At 37.2% G+C, this 22,122-nt stretch overlaps 1 protein-coding gene across 14 annotated transcripts in view; it reads left to right on the top strand.

The window, feature by feature from the left end:
- DLG2 (discs large MAGUK scaffold protein 2) overlaps window positions 1–22,122 on the top strand; it is a 946,755-nt gene that overhangs the window by 704,793 nt on the left and 219,840 nt on the right. For all 14 annotated transcript variants that reach the window (XM_088534958.1, XM_088534959.1, XM_088534956.1 and 11 more), the window contains one exon: window positions 15,684–15,752. In XM_088534958.1, the coding sequence (XP_088391084.1) occupies window positions 15,684–15,752 (69 nt within the window). The remainder of the gene's footprint in view (window positions 1–15,683; window positions 15,753–22,122) is intronic.

Here is a 22,122-nt window from a genome sequence, read left to right as displayed (position 1 = left end):
TATGATTGTAAACAGAGGGACATCCTGAAGGACGTTTCCTTCCTCCCAAGCCTATAATCAAGCTCTGAAAGGAAATTTCAAAGAAGTAATGCACAAGCAACACTCGCCAAGTATCAACCACAAATTCTTATGCTTTTGGGGGTAAATCGGCAGGGAAGGCTGGATCCAGAAGACTAGAAGAGTATCAGGCTACTTATAACTGGTTCCTCCTTGAGGCATTCGGCCAGGGCAGCTAGTGCAGGAAGCTGAGGTGGACCCTGGAAATAGAAATTTTGCCTGGTGCCGTTCACTTACCTAACACTGGTTACAGCATGGCTACATGCAGTGCAGAATTGAGGCTTCAGAGAAATATAAACCCGCATTTTTAATATTGATTCTACGTCTAGCTCAGGTATATTCAGAATAATTGACAAAAAATTGACATAAAGTGTCACTCTACACTGGACTGCTGTAATAACAACTTAATGGAGCCATTCACTAATTCAGATCTTGTCCAAAGTGATGAGAGTCGATACCAATTCTTACCTGACAACTGTCTAAGAGGCCAAGGAGAGAAATTAGTTGGGAGATTTCAGTTTCATACCTGAGGACAAGTTTCTACATCATAAAAATCATTGCTACATCTGTCACAGTAATTGTTAGACTCTTGGCTCATCAGAAAAAAAAAAAAAAACAAAAACAAGAAACAATTTAACCAGGATTACTCCTTTTACCCCAAGAGAGAGTTCTTTCAGCTTATAAATGAAGTCACATTACTATGGAGACAGAGTATATAAAGCTACCCCGTGGTTACCTATGCTCTTCCTGGGTGAAGAAGAATAATTTCCAGGGTAGTAGCTGCCCACAAAAGAGGCAGAAAACCTACCAGTTACAGCAGAGGTCTGGGAATGGAGAAACTTGCCCATATCCCTGATACGTCCTGTGGCCCTTGGCAAATTAAGACATTCCTTCAATTTTATCCTATTGTGAAATACATGACGTGTTCACAGACTAACGGTAGCCCTAGGAGTTAAAAGATATTTCCAGCAGGTGCAGATATACTTTATTTTTCTGAATAAAAAAAAGAGGGATCATTAGGATCGAGTGGAGCAATAGGACATAGCTGAGAGCAGGTGGGACCTCTAATTACATATGTGTTATTTACCACTAAAATAGTAGAGAAGTTTAATGACAGTGATAATGAGCCTCATGTCTGCGCTGTGCTAGTCTTGTTTTACTACTTACTTTAATACAGTAGAATTTACTACTGTAATTTCACTGCAGCATTGTAGTGTTGAATCAGGCTGCTAAATAGTTTTGTATCTAAGAATAACCATGTATTACTGTTAACTTAAGCCACACATGTAAATATTTGCAAATATATCAGATGTTTAGACAGGATTTGTCTAAAAATGTGCACATAGTGCAGAAAACCCAGGAAAAAGGAAAAGGAAAAAAAGGTAACAGGAAAAATAGATGCCATTAAGCAAGGTCTAAAACAGTGGGAACCCATTCTTTTGCCCTTTTTTCCTTTTTTTTTTTTTTGCTTTTTTTAGAGCACAACTAACTATTGTTGGGAAATAGTCATATACATCTCTTCTTACTGCAGCAGTATTTATTATTGTTCATAACATTTCCAATTTCAAGATTTTTTTTTTCTCGAAAATATCAGCTGTATAATTGGAACCATCTGTTTGCAGAGACTTTGGTGTGATATAAGTAATGATAGGCAAACCACTAAGGCTTAATTTAAGATGTTTATCTTAATTTTTGCTGGCCTGAAAGTCTCAGAAGAGACTTTGGGGAGGAGTTTCTGACATTGCTTCTTGATTCAGTCTGGCAACAGAAATTCTGCAGATTGGTTTATGAAAATAGCAGGAAGGAAAACAAAGCTGTATGAAACTGAACGTATTTTTCCTTTACTTACATGATATGTTTATGTACAAAGGTTGTAGTTAGTGAGATGTTTTTAAATGCAAGGTAGGTGTTGAATAAACACAGTCCTTATTTTAGATTAAACTTTCATGTTAGTGTGGAGGGGACTGCTGAAGTCTTTCTCATTGATTTAAGTTTGCTTTCATTTAGAAGAGTGATAAAGGTTTGTAGCATTTAATAGACACGAAAAGTATTGAATAACATTTTTGAAAATTACTTGAGTGATTCACTAGCCTAGTGACAAAATTGTAAAAGGCTGCTTTCATATGCACTCATAAGCCAAAGTCCAATTGATTTCCAAAAAAATACAGATCTGGAAGTATATAAATTGTATGTGAAAGTAAAACATGAGCTACTAAAGAAATATAGACCAAACACATATAGGCAAGAATCTCTGTTTAAATTCTGTAGACTAGTTTGTAACCACTTTGCAAACGATGACACTTCCATTGTGTGTCCCAGTTTCATTATTGAATTTTCTTTTTTCTCAGGCTGTAATTTATTTTTTCAAATGGAAAGCAGTCTAACTATACAGTAAGAAGAACTCTTTATTAGCCCTTTTTAATGCTTAATTTAAACAATTTCAGTTTGGTGGACTTTTCCCTTTATTTTCTCACTTCCCTAGATGGTGTGAGAAATAATGCAGTTCCTTAAGAAGAGTGTTTTAAAGCTCTTACTTCATTTCTCAGGTGTTTGAAGTTACTTTGTGTTTGTCTACCTAAACTGAATGGGAATTACTTAAAAATTCTGCCCGAGTGTCATATTAAAGATTTTCCTTCCTTCCTTCCTTCCTTCCTTCCTTCCTTCCTTCCTTCCTTCCTTCCTTCCTTCCTTCCTTCCTTCCTTCCTTCCTTCCTTCCTTCCTTCCTTCCTTCCTTCCTTCCTGCCTTCCTTCCTGCCTTCCTTCCTGCCTTCCTTCCTGCCTTCCTGCCTTCCTGCCTGCCTTCCTTCCTTCCTTCCTTCCTTCCTTCCTTCCTTCCTTCCTTCCTTCCTTCCTGCCTTCCTTCCTGCCTTCCTTCCTGCCTTCCTGCCTTCCTTCCTGCCTTCCTGCCTTCCTTCCTTCCTTCCTGCCTTCCTGCCTTCCTTCCTGCCTTCCTGCCTTCCTGCCTTCCTTCCTGCCTTCCCGCCTTCCTTCCTGCCTTCCTTTTTCTTCCTTCTTTCCTGTTACTGTAGACTTAACTTATAATGATATAACCTGCCATAAGATCTAGTTGTAGCTTCAAATCTTAAAAATTTCAAATAGCTTCAAAACAAAACCTGGTTTGGATTTCCTGATTATTGCAGTTAAAAATATCTCACCAGACAGAGGCAACATCTCCTACCAGTATGAAAACTGAATGAAAAATCAAGGTCCTTGGCAGTTCTAACATACTGAAAATTGATTTCATAGCTAATGCAGTGAATGGAGAAGATAGGTTGACATTTGAAGACCAAGTTACACGGTAACTGTATTTCACAGTTTCTGAAAGATCAGAGCCTCTATTATTTTGAAAAATAGCACTTGGTGTGTGTGGGGAGGGGAAGGAGAAGAGAGAGGAGAAGGAGTCAGGCTCATTTTTCCTTCTCCAAACATATTTTTTTTTGCTAGGAGAGACTGAAAATGGCAAGACAAAATTGTGATGCATAGAACATATATGCATCTGTGCAGTGGTATTCAGCACCAGTTTGCAATAGTAGGACAAACTTGACATGGAAGTTCATCTTAAGCTTTAGTGGTTCTAAGGTGCTATTTCAATATTATGTTAGTGGGAAAAGGGATTTTGGTTTTGCTGAGAAAGAAAGAGCTGCTTATTACATGTACAGAGAGGGTTACAAGCTCTAAAGATTCTCTGGGAAAGTCTAGTTATGCAACTGACCTTTTAGGGTTGGGGCTAAATTTAGATAAGTTGTCATTGTAAATTTACATGCACAGCCTGGTAATGTTTGGGGATCTTAAACAGTTTATTCTTTAAAAGGTGTTCATTTCATTTTTAATAAACAGTCATAGAAGCACATAACATATCTGTTTTTGTTTCATTGTAGTAATGCTAATAGAGAATAAAACTACTGCCATCACTGCATAAAAGACATAAAAGGTGATTGGAAGTATTAGGATATTAAAATCTGTTTTTGTAACGGACAAATGGAAGGAAAGGCAGATTTAATGGGACTTTCAAAATTAAAATTTCATGTTGTTAAAAAGAGCAGACACATTACAGTCCCTGAAGAGGTGCATAGGGAATTTCTTTTTCCAGAATATTTCCATATTCCATGCAGAAAATCAATCATTTCACAGATAATTAGACTTTCATGCCATATCTTTTGAGGATGATTATTGGACTTGGCTTTTACACTGTAGAAATCACTACATTATGATTGAGTGGGGAGCCCAGAAAAGAATATAACTCCAGAATGTGCAGCTATGCTGGTGCGTATTGCCGTGCATGCCAACACACCACAAGTTACTGTCCATCTGATTACAATGTTTTCTGACACACCTGAATTCTAAATAGCAATAATTGTATCCTTAAAAAAAAAAATGGTATTCCCTAAAAGCAGTGTGCAAACAGCCATATTGCATTAGGCTGCACAAAGAGGAAAAACATCAACCTGCATACCTGAAGTAAGTGCCCTAAAGCCCATATGGGGAAAGTGCTTTCATGTCCCTTGTTATTCCCAGCTGCTAGCAGAGATGTGTCTGCACCACCCAATGCAAGACTGTTCTTGCTCCCGAGGGAGCTCCAGACAAGTCAGCTTCCCTTCCAATAGGTACCCAAACTGATTAATAGTCCACTTGGGTATAATCAGCAATGTGTGTCGTTGCTGCCCTGGACGAACATTGCACAAGCTGTAATCAAGAGTCTTAGCCTGTTCAGAATACAGCAAAAGGTGCAAGTGGGAGGATTTCTGTAATATCTGTAGCAGAATGTGGTGCTACAGGATGTGCTGGGAGCAGGAGTCGTACAGGTTCCACTAGGTACCGACTGCTACAGGCACTGTCCTTGCACCATGCAGACAAGCCCTTAGTTCTAACATTTAAGATTCAGCAGTGCACATGGAGGTTGTTAATTTTTCATATCAAACCTTTACAGCCATTTTGCCTATTATACTACCTCCATGAAAATATGTAGAAAGTAAAGTTTTAACAACACGTCTGAAGCAGGCAGGATTTTTTTTTTTGATTAAATCAATGATTCTCATTCTCTTACTAATATCACATGTGCAGTCTAGAATCTTGATAAGGATGAGAACGTTGATAGTCAGATTAAATTAGTAACCTATATGCAGGAACAAAGTAGTATTTTCAAGGAGCAGGACCTTTATTTAGGTAACAAATAAAGCAAAGTCAGTTAAAATAGATCCTAATAACAATTTGTAAAGCATTATTGTCATTTCATCTCCCAAGCAAACTGTTCTGTTTAACATGGGTACAAAAACAAGGATTTGTACCCAGAAGAAAGGAACCAGTAGGTGAAAGAACTCTTTTTGGTTTTCTTGATGTATATATACCCAATTATATTTTGATAATTTTACTGGTTAAAAATATGATTATTGAAACACATTTTTGCTTTAAGAGTAGATATCTTTGATAAGGCGGAAGAGTCTTAGCTTGGAGGTTATCAAAGTAATGGTAAACAGAAATTTCCAGTTTACCATGAAATTTCCCGTCAACCTTGCAAATGCAAGATTTGAAAAAGTGGATGACCATCCAATACATGAGCTCTATCCTCACACTGCCATCCCTTTTCTTTTTCTTTTTTTGTATCAGCTGAGTCATGCATATTTTATGTGTGAAGTGTTCCATTGATGACGGGGAGCTCAATAGAACTGCTTCATCCATAAACATAGAGCATGGGCAACTGGAGCAAACATGTGCCGTGCTAGCACAGCTCAAGCGCACAGGATAAAGATGAGCACGGGATGCCCATCTTCAAAAGTAGCTTCCTTGCATGGCCATTTCTTCTCACAGTGCTGAATGCCAGTGGAATTCTGGTTTTAGTCCCTGTTGAAACTGGATGAGTTGCTTTTATAAATCCAGTAGTCACTATATAACATAATATCATTTGAGGTGCTTCATTGCTTCCTTGTGCTTCCCTGCTGTCTCTTAGATATCAATGTGTTTTTTTTTTCTCTACATGTATCAAGTGCAATCAGTTCTGGCCAGTACACTCGGAAACAGCAGAACAAGATTTGTTTCTAGCTGTAGCTGTTTATTTAGAGTGGATGCTGAAAATAATAGAAATGTGGCAGCATCTTCACCCTTAACATTCAAGTAAGCTTAAAATAACCCAAGAAACTTGGCTTTGGCTGATTGATGAGAGGCTTATAATTATAAAATGTGGTCCATACGCTAGGAGAAATGTTTAGAAAGTTTAGTGAACAAAATTCAAGCTATGGTCGAGGATTATGCTATAAAATGTATTAATGACATTAAATCAGTTCCCAGAAGTTCCATAAATTGGCTGTTTATCAGTTCAGTCACATATGTATGCTTGCTAATGTTACAAATATTTTAAAACTAGTTCCAAAATAGCTTTAGTCAACTGATTTGTTGGTTGGCTTTCTGACTAAACAATTCACCTTAATGGCCACCACAGATTAAAATTCCTTTGAATCCATTTCACAATTCTTTCCTAAACAGCCAAATTTCTCTTCAAATTATGAATTTAATGAACATCTTTAAATAAATGGTGTTTTTTTTTCAGTCAGTGTAGATGTATAAGAACTTGTGTAATGGATCATATAAATAATCTGTTCCAGCATTTGTCTGGCTTTAATCTATGAACTATAAAGAAAGGCAAAATGGATTGCTAATGTCCTTGGACAATGCTACAGGCCTAAATTATGGGGGCTGTTTATGTCTGACCCTCCTACTCTCAACATCCTCAGATTCATAAAGATTATTGGATTTTGCAAATACTAATTGCATCTAATTCAAAAGTGTACCACATTCTCAGACCTGGTAGTGAAAAAGCTGAATGTTTCCCATGAAATGCTGAATACTTCAAACTTCTAACAGATTCAAAAGATACTTGAAATGGTTTATATGTAAGACAGATTAGAACCAGAAGAGCTTAAGCTGTTGAATTTCCTTGCTACTCGTTTTTCATTTTGGCAATACATACCTTCTCTTGCATTTTCAAATCATCATTCACTGACCTGTTTGTTTTCTGTTGGGGTACCACTTTTGTTTTCCTGTATGCTTATTTTTCCAGGTTTTATGGTTTTGTGCATCATATAACTGCACATGCCCACATGCATGCTGAGCTGGTTTGAATGGCAGAGAAAGTGAGGTTAAATAGGACTTTATGTAGGATTACATTTTCGCCTCTAGACCACCAAGAAGCTTAGATATCCAACCCATGTTCTCAGCTGTCCTGCACAGAGATAATGTATATCCAAAGAGGAGGAGGGATTACATTATCAGAAGGTATCACACAGGTGCCGTAAACACTGTATCGGACTTAACTACAGTATAAAGTGTGCTGTTCTAATATATATTACATTGTATTGAAAATTTAATGCTCCTGCTTAATGCTGCTCCTGCTCAATCTTTTTGTTTTAATGAGCTACTTGTTTGGAAGCTGAATATAGTTCTTTTTCAGCTCTTTCACCTTGAAAGATAGTTTATGTTGCAATGCATACAAGAAAGTTAAAAACTGCAGAAGAAGAATTTATGCAGAAACAATACTAAAAGTTTTGTAGAATTGTTTTTATTGTGCAAGCATAATGATATAGAATATAATGGGATATGGAAGCATTTGTTTATGGCATGCCATGATTTGGCATCAAACAGTTTTTTGTTGCTCTTTTAAATCACTTTAATTAATTGTCACTGTGCATGTGTTTTCTCCTGAATCAGAACAAATCATCACAATAAATGCAACATGTGAAGAATTCAGTTCTTATTTTTCTTTTGATGAAGATAGGTAAGAAACCCTGTGGAATAGCTGAGTAGACTACAGTTACTTGAGATCCAACTTTAGTGTTTTTCATCTACTATTTCCCTACTCTTAAAAAAAAAAAAAAAAAAAAGTGGATGTGATATAAAGGCCTATGAGTTACTTCTCATAGGACAGCCCCATCTTCAGTGCAAAGAAGTGCAGTGGTGTCTTGCAGAAAAAGCAAAGCTCTGCTTCCCTAAGCACAAAATGCAGTGGGGCAGAATGTCAGTGTAACCATTCAGACATACTTGCTCTCCATTTTGCTAATACCCAGTTTGCTACTGCAGACTTTTGTGCTAAAATCCTTTTTAACTTCCTCTTTTTGGCCCCTGACTTGAGATGAGATCTCTAATTCCTGAGAGGAAAGGAGCTGTCAGTGTTCTTAGAAGTAGTAGATGAAACTTCTGAGGAGCTTCCAAGGACAGTAGCAGAAAAGTGGCTGGAAATGTAAAGTCTTCCTATAATTACCAGATATCTGATTGCTTAACCATTTGTTTTCTTATCCTTCATTTGAACAGATCTCCTATGAAAATGAACCTTGACAAAAAGAATTCAGTTAATCTAAAAATTTCCATCATCGCTTTTTCTGAAATTCAAGCCTTGTTGGCTCTTGAGTCAGTATGAACAATTTACCAGTTTATAGTATTTTGGAATACTAATACAAGAATTTCCTCTTGTGTCTCCATGAATTTTAATTAGCACATCTTAGATTTCCTTGATTTCCATCTAATCTTTGTGAGTCAGAGTTCCTTAAAACTTAACCAGTTTTTCAAGTCCTTCCTGATGTCGTTATATGTTGGTTTGGACTGGAAAGGGGTTTTGACACCGATGCTTGTTTTGTCATTCACACAGAAACCCAATAAACTTGATGTGTAATAAATATGTTTCGTTAGGAAAGCCAGCCTTAGGAATAGGCAGCAGCTGATGGACACCATGCTGTGTTATCGCTGCAGCAGTGGCTCAGCTGGGGTGGCATTAAGCCCCCGTGTCCTTCCCTTGGTGTGGAGGGTCATTGCAATCACACCAGCTGTGTGCGAGGGCAGGCAGAGGGGGCCAGTAGAGAGGATGATCAGGGGCCTGGAACATCTGCCCTATGAGGAGAGGCTGAGGGAGCTGGGCCTGTTCAGCCTGGAGAAGAGAAGGCAGAGAGGGGATCTGATCAGTGTCTATAAGTACCTCAAGGGAGGCAGTGAGGAGGATGGTGCCGGCCTCTTTTCACTGGTGGCCACTGACAGAACTAGAGGTAATGGCCACAAACTGAAGCACCAAAAGTTCCACAGGAACTTAAGGAAATTTTTTTTTTAACAGTGAGGGTGACAGAGCACTGGAACAGGCTGCCCAGAGAGGTTGTGGAGTCTCCTTCTCTGGAGATCTTCAAAACCCGCTTGGACGCAGTCCTGTGCCCCGTGCTCTAGGTGACCCTGCGTGTGCAGGGGGGTTGGACTAGATGATCTCTAGAGGTGCCTTCCAACCTTAAGGATTCTGTGATTCTGTGATTCCATGATTGGAAGTCAATCTGAGTTTCTTTTTGCTCACTCACATTCCCTGCTCTTATTCACACGCATCAAAACCCAAAGAAATTGTACATGCCTTTCTGCAAACAGTATTGCTTTCCATTTTTAATAGAAAAAATAATGACATTTGAAATTAAGCATGGCAAATACTGATACACATAATACAAGTGAGAAACTAAATGACTCCAGCCAGCCACATAATGCCACAAGCCTTGGCGTTCTGCCGTTAAATTATTTCAGTGTGTTCTGATTATTTAGCGTCTCCAGACACTCTTAATAAATGTTTTATCCCAAAGTAAGTGTTTCTTTTTGTTACATTAGAGAAAATGTGATTACTTCAGCTATTTTGCTATGCAGAAAACACACATTTTCCTTTTGGAAAATTCCTTTTCTTTTTATCCAGCTGGAGTGCTTGTTGTTCTGCCACACAGAGATCAAACTGTCTCAAATTCTCTTATACCCTTTGCTATTCATTGGAATGTTTAATGCTTGGAAAGGGCTAATGCCAAAAGAGAATTAGGAATGGTGTCAAGTAGTAAGTTAAGTGTGGCATGCAAGGGTAACGTTGGCAGAAAAAGCCTTAGTGCTGTTGAATTACAGAAGCATCATCTCAAAGAGTAGGGTGGAGTATTTTCTTCTCCATCCTGACCCTGCTCAGGTTTTTCACTTGTTGCAAATGTTTTGACAAGGAAACCTTGGTCTTCATGTGGTATAAATTCTCTAACTAACTTCATCAATGAATATCTGAACTCACAAATGAACCCTTTATCATTCCTCATATCCATTATAGTAATATAACCAACAGGATTTTTTAAAAATGGAAGCTAGTAGAAAGATTTGAGATTGCTGGGATTTTTTTTTTCAACAACAGAATGTTGTGGAGACCTGGATGTCTCACTTCTAAAAATCCAAAGCATTCAAAATATGAGGAGAAGATATGAGCATGGAAAGTAATGTGTAAGAATAGTGGAATGAAAGATAGGAAATTAAGCAGAAGAAAAAAAAAGTATTAAAAAAATGGAAATTAGTACCTAACACTGGAGGCCAGAACAGAATTGTCCAAAAGGACAATGCACCATACTTGAGTCATTAAAACAAGGTTCATGCACCCTAAGCATCCATTGTACCTGATTCCAGATCATTTTCCCACAGTATTTTTCTTACAGGTTTATTCAAGATGTCTAGTACTGTTTTCTTCATATTTCTCAGTCTGGTTTTACCTATGTAAATATCAGACTACATACGATTTTTTTGGTCAACAATATAACCTCTCTGCTTTTTTTTTTCCGTAGTAGTATTAAAGATTTTCTTGCTCCCACCATACAGTTCCAGTCTTCTTCAGATGTTCAAACTATTTTATTTTGGACTAAGATAAAAATTCCTTCTAAGATAAGGATATTTTTTCATATATTTCAAAGCTTATCATTACCTCTGACAATTACTTTAGCCATAAGGAATTAGATTTGAAATCAGTGGATGTTTCAGCGCTTTGAACACAGGTGCTGACTTAGGTGCACTGCTGGCAGAGGGGTGTTATTAGCTGTTATTCCTGGTTTCCAGGAGCCACTACCTTTCTGAAGCAGTCCTCTGAGTCACATTTCCTCCTTGCAGTATTCCTACATTGATGCTAATTTAGTGCTACACTAACTCAAGCATTTTAAGTTAGGAAATGTAGCTAACCACCTCTCTTCAGTTGTTGTTTGGGGAAGGAAGAGATGAGCAGCCTTGTGGACTTCGCATGTTTGGGAGGAGATGGTCTAGAGGACCAGAACAGAGGTGTAATGTGGTCCTTCCTCTCAGTGAAGGATTCTCAATGAAGGATCCTCTCAAATGGAAGGATTACATCCTTTTTTTCATGTCTTTTCTTTTTTCCATGGACTAATTAGCCTAGCAATACTATTTGTAGAAAATATGGTGAGATACCATTTTAAAAAATGAGATCTAGTTGCTAATTCCCTCCAAAATCCCTGCTGGATGTGCCTGTGCATGAGAAGACTCTGTTGCATCTCATGTGTGGCTTTGTTGCCTGAGGGTGATCTGTAAGTAGCAGGATTGAATGTTCTTTTCTCTGAAGCTTCCTATTTACTTCTGATGGGAGGCTCTTTACTTGGTTTGATGCTTCTATTACGGGTCAGTGACTAGGAGTACTGGATATTAGTAAGCTGTTTGTAGCTGAGATAAAATTGATACTGAGAAAACACTCTCTGGTCTTTTAATTAATCCCATAGGAAAGCAAAACCTCATTTAGGTTAGAAGTTTAGCTGTTGGCAGCATCAGAAAAAGCTAGTTTCACTTCACTGAACTGAATTAAAGCTCCACTTTAATGGAATTAAAGCATGCTGCCCAGTTCTCTGCTTTTTATACCTTTACACCCATCAAAGCGAAGGGTTAGAGTCTTTATAAACAGCCACTCTACTCCCTCCAGTCTTTGACATAAGAAGCAGCATGCTGAGAATACATCATGAAAACAAATAATATTAGCATTTCCATCACCGCCACCTAGGAACTTTTCTGGTATTTTATTTATTATTTGTCTTTTTTTTAAAAAAAATTGCGAATAATAAAGAATAACCCCTAGCTCTAATTTTATTTTGTTCTTTTGACATGGTATGTATTGATGGACAGAAGTAGTTTATATACTCTTCTTCTGGGTGACAGCTTCAGAGTTAGGAACTCAGGAGCACTGTTAGAGCCCATGTTCACTGGTGTCTCTATCCAGGCTGGAGCAAGAGCCAGAGCACCAAGTCTTTAGGAGAAGACTCTCCTCGAGAAAACTCTTTGTGAGTAGCTGAAATAACTGCTTTAGGAAGCAAAGACTTTTAGGAAGCAGTAAAAGAGGCAAATCTTTTGCAAGAAAATAAGAAAGGTCTTGTTTCAAGCATTCAGTTTTGTCTCATCAACACAAAGATATACTGGAAAGAAAGAATTTCTAAATCAGGGTTCTGGTAAATGGTGAATAACTCTTGTTGGTAGGAGGTGGACTTTCAAGAGGAAATTGATGCCTTCCCTAGTATCCTGTGTGTAATTTTAAGGGTTGTAGGAAGATCTTTCTTCCACCTTCAGTGGATGAACTCTGCTCAGTGTCATGCAGCAAACTGCCTGATCCCGTAAGGCTGGTTCTTCTTTTTAGTTGCCATAAAATGCAATAAACACATAAAATGCAATAAACACTTCCCTAATGTGATTTTTTTCACCACAGGTGGTGGTGTCAGTGGTATGTCATGTACTGGTGAATGGAAGAAGGTGCCACGGGTGTTGTGAGGGGAAGGCATTAGTGCGTTAAAGAGGGAAGAAGGGTTCATGATGCTACCTCCAGTTTCAGCATCACCCACACAGCTGAAATGCATTTAAAGCATCCTTAGTCTCATACAGAATTAAAACCAAGGAGACAGGCTACAATGCCAATTGTTAATATAATAACATTGACTTTTTTTTCATAGTAATAGTTTGAAAAATGCGTTGACACCAGGCTGCTCTACCTATTCTTAGTTTTATACAAAGACATGAAACAGCAGGTCTTGCCTCAGAAACAGGTTTAAAGCAAAGAACAACAATGAAAACACATTAAAAAAGAGATGAGCTCTTTTCTTTACTTTTTTGCCCATTATCTTTGTATTTAGAATCCCATCCTTTGTTCCTTCACTCATAAAAGTTGTCTTACACAAATAGTTTATTCTCATTGTTTCAGTGAACTGAAATTAAATGGAATTGAATATAAACTGTAATAGGTTGCAGGAATAAGAGTTTGTGAGATTCATTTCTTCCAAGAAAATTCAAATTGGGTGGCTGGAGAACTTACAAGTAGAATACTGATTATATATGAGTATATGATTAAAGCTATTAAGAAGTTAATTCTGTAGCATTTGAGAGAAAGGATAAGCATTTTTTATAAGTCTAAATGGCAAACTTTGAATACTTAGATCTGTGAGTTGAAGAATAAACTTCTTATCTACATCTCTTAGTATGATTGTGTCAATGTGTAAGCACTCATAGCAAATGTTGGTGGAGTCAGTCATTGGATAGTTCTTCCATACTGCAAAGTGTGGGGTACATGAGCTTTGGCACGTGCACTAGTATGTCAAGCATTTCTGCTGGTTGCACCACCTTTTCAGAAGTCAAAGAAGTCATCAGGAGCTTTATCTTTTAGAATCAGACAGTCAGTTAGGAACAATAACAAAATGTTGTTGCTGTCTCTGATTGAAGAGCCACTTCTGTCGAACAGTTTATTAAATTGCTAAATTGGGTTTTGATTTTCAGTTGGCAATGTTCATGGCAATGTTTTAGAAGGCATAAACTTTTACTTAGCATCACATTTGATAAAGGACTCCCAAAAATATGAGATTTAGTAATACCAATTAAGAATTATTTTTGCAAAAAAGAGACTAAGGCTTCACTCAAGCTGTACATCACAGATATCTTGTGTCTAATATCTTGTGAGTGTCTAAGGAGAGGAATATTGCCAATACGTGAGCTCCTTATTTAGAAAGAGTAAGATATAAGGTTCCTTGTGTCGTTCTACATAATTAGGTAGTAATTCCAGTGAGGGATACTGATGACATGTAGTGCTTGCGTGTTTGATAATTTCTGCAGCATACTGAAATGAAATTACAGCTTTAATTCCTACTTGTTATGGGGTTTTATTACTTAAATAGAGCATCTGATAGAAAGCAGTACTGACATCCTAGTTGATTTTTTTCCCTCCACTATTGAAATGAGTTGAACATTCTGTTTTTTTCATGAATCTGTTTTTCCCTCTGAATTTTTCTGCATTCTACCCGTTTTGGATAATGCTTTGATTAATTTGGTGTGGCTGCTTCTTACCCCAGCCATAATAACTGTTGTGCCCAGTGAATATTCACATAACAGCAGAGAGCGACTGGGGGCTCTGGGTAGCCTGCTCCTCCAATGAGACTTTGTGCATCTCATTTTCTGAAACGGATGAATTTTGGCAAAGCAGCCAACTCTCTGGAAGTGTTTGAGACTGGGCACCCAAAATCAAGGAACCTGCGGCTCCTAACCATATCTGAAAATGTTTATTCTCATTCCAGTTTTACGTTCCAGCAACGATATTGCTTAGCAAGTTTATAGTTAGTGTTTTTGACAATCTTTGAAAATAGAAATGGTATGTTTTAAAGAATAACAGTTTGTATTTATAAGAATGTTGTCCAATGAAAAGTGAAATGCAAGAGTAAACTTATGAGTGCAAACAGTACCTGCTTTAGGTCTGGGCCAGTATATGAGCAGAGAGGTACTTTGTTCCATCTGAAAGAATGCACAGTGTCAAACATCAGTTCTTTTATAAAGCCATCATGAATCATAAATCGACAAAAATCTCCATCTTTATTCATCTGTTTTAAAATGTTTTTAAACAATGTGATCTGTGTGAGAGGTTATAGTCTTTAAGTTTCACACTAAGTAGCCTAAGTATCAATCCTCAAAGCCAGTTGAATTCATGAGTAAAATGTACCATTGCTGTTAAGGTGACTGAGAGTCTAATGCAGGATCAGATTGGCCCCTTTTTCATTTTGACAACTCCAGTTGAGTTACTCTGAATTTATATTTCCATACAGGTAGTCAATAATGCTGTATAGGTTATAGTACAATACTGAATTTAATGTATACTGCATAATATACTGGTTTTGTGTAAGATAATAACAATTTTTTGAGGTTTCTAAATCATCACAACACAGCATGCAAGAGAAGATGTTAAGTCACTAGACCTCAGGTTTTAAAATCAAAATGATTTTTCTGCTGTTAATGTGGTTCTCACAAAGGCTATTTTTTCCTTAGAAAATTTCATGCTCTTTGTAAATGTTGTGCCTTAGGTTGATAAAATTTTATGTGGAACAACTCAAGCTATCTAAAATCTCATAGAAATAACAGGCATAGTGAATGTTGATTGAAATTTATACAACTCAGAGTTATACTATGGCGCAATTCCACTAAGTATTGTCTGGCAAACACTAAGAACTAGATTCAGAAAATCATGTTTAATGTTATACTGTTCATTCTCCAATCAGTTTTGTATTTTATGATTAGTGCGTTTTTCAGAATAACAATGACATTCTGGGTTACATAAGTACTTAGGAAATTATTCTCCTCCTTGTCTGTTTTTAATGAGGAATGAGACCTGTTATTAAACAAAAGATGGTTGGGTTGAGTCTTTTTTTGAATAGACCAGCATCACTGAAGTCAAAATATATTAGGGATACATAAAATAATCGGATTGTTATTTCTGTTTTGGAGTTAGCTAAATTAATAGAGACAATAAGAGCAAGAGAAATTCCTATTCCTTTAACAAATACTTCTCTGTTCTTCCTTGGCCCTACAGTCATTCCCAGCACAGCACGGTGACGCGTCCCCCCACGGTGAGCTTACAGCGGACCATTTCTGTGGAAGGGTAAGATGATTCTCTCTTGAGGCTGCCTGTAGAGTTCGCAGACAACACTAAGACAAAAACTGAATTATTCACATAGACATACAAGCTAATGACATGTATTATCACATGCCACAGGAATTAAATCTATGAGATGTACAAGTAAACATAAATGAGTTCGAATCACTATTATTTCTCTTAAGATATTGATAGTGGAAGGTTTGGCCTTCATGGAACCAAGACCATGTGTCCTGGGGGTGTGCTGCCTACTGCTACTTCAATTCACCTCACTCGGCTGGAGTTAATATTTACATGTGTTAGCTGTAAAACGATTCCCACTAATCGTGAAAATCCCCAAAGGCTCCTTCTCTTGTCTTAATATTTGCATGAGCTCCTTTTGACAAAGCTAGCAATGCCCAAAAACTAATGTAGACGTACTGACAAAGAATAATAATCCCACGCTAGTCTGTGTATGTGTATATATTTATATATATAAATAATGTCTATATATGAATTATTTGCATAAACATAGATTGGAGTACCTAGCTGTACTTAGTACTCCTCATTAACAAAGCTGTTCTGGTAAAATGTGAGTTATTCAGAACTGTAGTTGGCAGTCTTGCATCTTTATAATAATGGAAAAACTCACATTTAAAATTGAATCAAATTATCCACTCCCCCCCTTTTTTTCAGGTACAAATGACCCAATAAGCAAGCAATCACTGGCCTTTTTTATTATGCTTTCAAAACTGAGCTGTGTTAGACTGTTCAAGGCCCTGAACAACCTGCCTTGGTTCCTTAATCTTTCTGACTTTCATATCAAATGCACACAAATCAATTCGTGTTTTGGATTTATTAATAAAATAGGCCTCCAAATAACTTTCTGTAGAAAAAGATTCACCAGAGCTTTGCCTGGGGGCAGAGGACATGGTTTGGTGAGGCATCCTAAATCAGTGAATGTAAGCCTGGGAAAAAAAAATGTGGAAATTTTTGATTATTTTGTAGGCTTGGGTAATATCTTGTCATCAGCTACCCTCAGATCCTATTTCAAAGTCTTTATTTGCTGCGATAAAAGTATGGATCTAAATTTTCCAAACAGGAAAGATGTCATCTTGCCCGTATTTTGTTTTATGTGCTTTTTGTATTATGTTTTGATGTTACATCTTTATTGTGGTGCAGTCAGAAAGTAAAATGATAGATATGTGTAAAAACAATCCACTCCTAACTGAAATCCAAGATATTTTTCTCACAAGTGTGAAAGCAAAATAGTTTTAAGCAAATGAAAAAAAAAAGATTTAGGAATTATTTTAAGTTTTTATTCAAAATATGTGGGAACTCCTGTATTAATTTTTCACTGAAATTCATAAGGTACCCTGTGAGTCACAATTCCTTTCAGAATTTGGAAATCAATCTGCCTATGTGAATTTTTTGATAAATTGCAGTCTGTGCTGGCCATGCAGACAGCTTGCATATATTATGTATGATTCATTAGAGCAATTGATATTGCAGATCTCCTGCTGTTTGGAAGACAGAAAAATATGTGGCTTGTAATTATTACTAATCAACTTAAACTGAGTCATATTTCATTTTACACAGGAAAGTGGATCTGTTAGTATGTTACACTGCTGAGCAAATATAAGGAATCAGCGCAGCCCTAAATATTTCATTATAGCAATGCTTGATTCACACTAGTGTTTTGGTGAAGTCCGTGCTGCTAAATATGTTTATAGTTAATAAAATTTGTTATGGCTCTTCTTTAGGAACTGGGTTTCCATCAGCCTTCTATTTAAGTGATTCCTAAAACTGCTTTTGAAATGCACTTTGTGACTGCTTTACTTAAGAGGCTTTCTGGCACATGCTTGGATGTGTGGCCTGCTTGCGACTGTATGTGGTTGTGTCAATCTAAGTAGTTATTCTGAAATAGAATAACTGAAATATGTAGAAGTAGAACTGAAACTGGGTAGTTTCATATAGATAGAATATAGGTAGAAGTAGATTCACTGGCACTTATTCCATTCCACCGTGTTGAATACATGAAAACTGAGGTAAAACACCTAAAACCAATTCTTATTTTTAAGGCATGCTCTTTTGGAGTTTACACATAGCAAAAAGTAGGTAGCAAAGTAAAAATAAAAATCAAGATGTCTTGCAAGCTTAAGCTTACTATATATTCAAGACATATATCCTTCACTGTTCAATAACAGCACCTGAGGAGAACAGATTTTTCATGCATATAAAAGCATGAACTCCACAGGTGTTTGCTGTCAGTGTTCAGTGAAGTATTTTCTAAGGTTAGCCCCGTCTCACTGGTGATTTTCCTAATGTTTTATTTGCATGGTTTAAAAACAAGAAAACTATACTGTTTGCTTTGGAAAATATTGTTAATCTCATTTTTTGGAATGATTTTAATGATTGGTTTTAACTGTAAAAATATAAAGCAGGGATAATACCAGATGAAAATGAAAACTTCTTATTTGGAAATCCTGGTGTGCTGTCTGGCAAAGCTATAATTTTAGTAGTCTTGTAATAGCTATTCTTTCTGCAGTAGATGTTTGGACTAAACTGTATCTTACATACTACCGTTTATACCAGTCATCTTTTCTGTTGAGCTGCTTAATAACTGGGGTTTCAGTTTATTTTATGAGTGTTTTGATGGAAATTTTAAAATCATTTCTCAATATGGCTAAGCGCCTCATATATATAAATAAATATTGATATATAAATAAACAACATTTGAACCATGACCAAGGGTAAGAATTTTTATTCTGAACAGGAAAGCCATTTCAGGCCGCTTTGGGCTTCCAAAGTATCCTATATATGAAGTAATCCTGGGTGCTTGCTCCTGAAGGACTGCGTATTGGTATTTCCAGACTTTGCTTTGAGGTGCTGCTATTTTTAGATATTCTCTTAGCTTTTGAATTGTTCCTGTCTTCTGACAGCGTGATTCGACTTGCCTATCACCATTTCCATTTCATCAGGCTCTGCTTACAAACTCAAAAGCTAGAGCATTCATGGTAAATAGAGCCAACAACTCCTGAAAAGCTTTATAAAAAAGTGGTTTTGATGTATAACTAATAGGTTTTCTGAAAGCAGGGCATAAAGCAACCTTTCCAGTAAAGAGTTGCTGTGTACAGCAGGTGGAACAGAGATGCAGATTTCAAGACTTACTGTGGATTACTAGCATATAAATAATGCACCTTCTAGACTGTGGAGAGACACATGCTTATGTGAGACAAACTGTAAATGAATGACTGTGCTGGAATAATCATCTCTCTTCAAAGTTACAGGGCCTGTGAGCTGTCCAGCGTTGCCACTGTCGAGCTCACTCAGATTGCTCAAATCTGGGAGACTCAGTCCTGTGTGTTTAAGATGAATGTCAGGCATCAAGGTAAAAACACAGACCAGTTTCACTTTTCAAATAAGAAATTAATCCCGTACACCAGCTCCATCGTGCTGGCTGCGAGCAGAAAATACTACCTGATGTGCAGCCTTTAATTTCTCTACAAAGGACAAAATGAAAGACTGTCGAAGTCCAGAGGGGCTCCCACAAAACAAACAAAATTGAACATGTATAAGCCAGGGCATTCATGCATATATCACTCAGGTTGAAGCCTGACTCCCAGTAGGTTCCCTTGTATTAAATGTACTTCAAAGTTTGTGACAAGTTAGACATGATGTTTGGAGAATAACTGCATAAAAATGTAGTCAGCCTTAAAGTTAGGATAAAGTATTGCTTCTACAGCTAACACCAACAATCAATCAACAAGAAATGCCAAGGAAGCTGTAGTCAAATGGCCAAGAAAAATACTCCTTTGAAGCAGAAAGGATAACTATACTAAGCAAAATTATATTATGCTATGTGATATAATAAATGAATAGCTTATGAAGGTCTGACTGCTTTAGCTGCTTGTTCATCAAAAGGAGAATATTTAGTAAAATGAAATAGCAGTTTACAGAGCAGTTACAGGTTGTGATGAAAATGAACAGGCTGCACCTGCCCAAATCACTGTCTGTATTTGAGAAGGTCAAAGTTGCTTCTCTGGACCATGTTGCTCCGTGTGACAGCAATAGATAAGAGGAACGTTTCCTTGATTTTGTTATTTTCAGTCATAGCTGAAAAAAAAAATAATTAAAGCCACAGATAAAGGATCAGACCCTGCAGGGTCAGGTGCAATGGGGGTGTGTAAAATGTTAAGCCTTTCCTCTTAAAGTGCAGGGACTTGTAGGAACAGAAAGATTTGCAGCTGATGTCTTTTAAGTACGGGCTTGTGTGTACTCAGTGCCAAGCGTTCAGCCATTTCATATTTCAACTTTTGCCTTGTGTGATTAATCATATTTTAAAACATCGTATGCAAGGGCACATTCTCTGTTCATCCTAGCTTCCTCCATTCGATGCAATTAAGCAGAATCTTCTTAAGAGAAGAAAGCTGTCTCTATCTGAATAGCCTTTTTCAAGTCCATGCAGTGTTGATGCCCTTTAGCTATCCAAAATAAACATGCAAAGTGATTTATTAAAATGTGCTGAAGCGCTAGAGGAGAATTGGAAGTGCTGTATTGGAAATGGCCACATTAGCCCCTTGACTGAGACGGCTCAGCGCATCTTCCAGTACTGGATAAAGGTCCTTGGAGCCATGAGATTTAGTGTTTTTCCCTTGTTCTGCTACTAATGTGTGGCCATAACTGATGAAATTTCAGTCTGTTTCATTTTTTTTTCCTTCTGCTATTTGCTCCTGTAGTAGTTGGAAGTTTTGTGTTGCAGTACAGGGGGTAGCACAGGGGCTGAGTGGCCCTGCTGGGGGCCTGTGGATGCTGCTGGGACACAAGCAGCATGAGAAATAACCCTCCTGATGGGCTTTGTATGAGGTGCATTAATTACCACAATACTAGGCCATCATGTGCAGTAATGGATGTATTGCTTCAATATCCTTAGAAAGCAAAACGCATTTTTGGGGAGGAAAAAAAAAGCCTGCAGATGAAGCAAGATCAAAGCCACATTTCTGTCTCCACTAATTCCAGGTTCCTCACTGCGCGTCTCAACCCTGGGGAAATATCTAGGGTCTACCACGGTGTTAAAAGTGCTTGGTGGTCTTAGTATTTCTCTGGAGGTGCCAAAAGGCACAAAATTGTTTCAGCACCCTATTTTTATATATAATGCAACTAAAATAGAGATATGTCACAATGACATGAATAATAAAGCTAATTATATTGGTTTACTTAGCCAGCAGCACGAAAAAGGCAAATTAGAAATGTATTTCCTTTCAGTTTGCTATTATAAGAATTGTTTGCATAAAGCTGTGCCCCATCATTTATCAAACCAGTTTATATTCTGTTAAATTGAATCCACAATTACTGTGGATTCACAACGTATTGAAAATGGCATGGATATTCATATTTTTATAGTGTCATTTTCTTATTGTTAAAACCATCAAAACAAATACTCAATACAAGCATACTAGATACAAACATAAAACAAACATATGCCAAAAAAAAAAAGTTTAATCACATTTTTTTATGAAAAAAAGGAAAGTTCCTAAGCATTGAAGTCTCACCCACCTGAATTTGTTACTACTAATTGCTTTCAAATATTAATTAGCTGATACTTTGCTCTTACATCAAGCCTGTAATTTATAATGTGCTTTACAGGAAAGAGATTGGATGCATTCCCTGCAGCAAGTAACCAAGTTCATCCAACCTGATTCTCCCATTGATTTCCAGGCCTGGGTGATTGTGTTGAATTGCAGCACTTTGTGTGCAGCTTTACTTCGGTTTGTGATTTCTGCAGTGAATCTTCCCATCCTTTTTCTCAACAATTTTTATTGTTTATTCCTTTCCTGTTATTCTTACAGACTCTGCCTTTTATCCTGATCCTTCTTTTTATTGCCTTTATTTTTTTTTTGCTTTTATATTTTTTACCTTCTGCTGCCTTCTGTCAGTGCAGAAGTATTTTCACCTCACTCTCTTTACTATTTTCTGCTTGATTTCTCCTGCTGCTCTTCTCTGCTTGTGTTTGCTATGGAGCTGCAGGAGGGCATAAAATATGCACACACCAAATTAAAGTGCTGGGGCGCTTTGTTAGCACCTAGAAACTTACCTTCACTCATGCTTATCACAGAAGAAATTGTGAATGTGATCATGGGTTAAAGCTGGAGGCAGAGACTTGCCTTCAGTAAAACTGTTCCTTTTTAGTAGCTATAGAGTGCCACCTATTGTCTCAAAGGAAACATAAAAGATGACTATGAATTTATATGCCAGATGAATAAATATATCACATAGTCATCAGAGATTTTTTCTTTAAGTTCAAGTAAAGCATTACTACATAACTTCTACCATACTCATAAGAGACCAAGTCAGCTGCTAGTGGGTGGTTTGTTAAAGTAGGAAACTTTCTTCCTAC

This window comes from Tinamus guttatus, unplaced genomic scaffold (assembly GCF_059628265.1).
Source record: "Tinamus guttatus ecotype Peru unplaced genomic scaffold, ASM5962826v1 Tinamus_guttatus_pri_ptg000602l, whole genome shotgun sequence".
NCBI classification, from domain to species: Eukaryota; Metazoa; Chordata; class Aves; order Tinamiformes; family Tinamidae; genus Tinamus; species Tinamus guttatus.
This window is presented reverse-complemented; position numbering and strand designations above follow the sequence as displayed.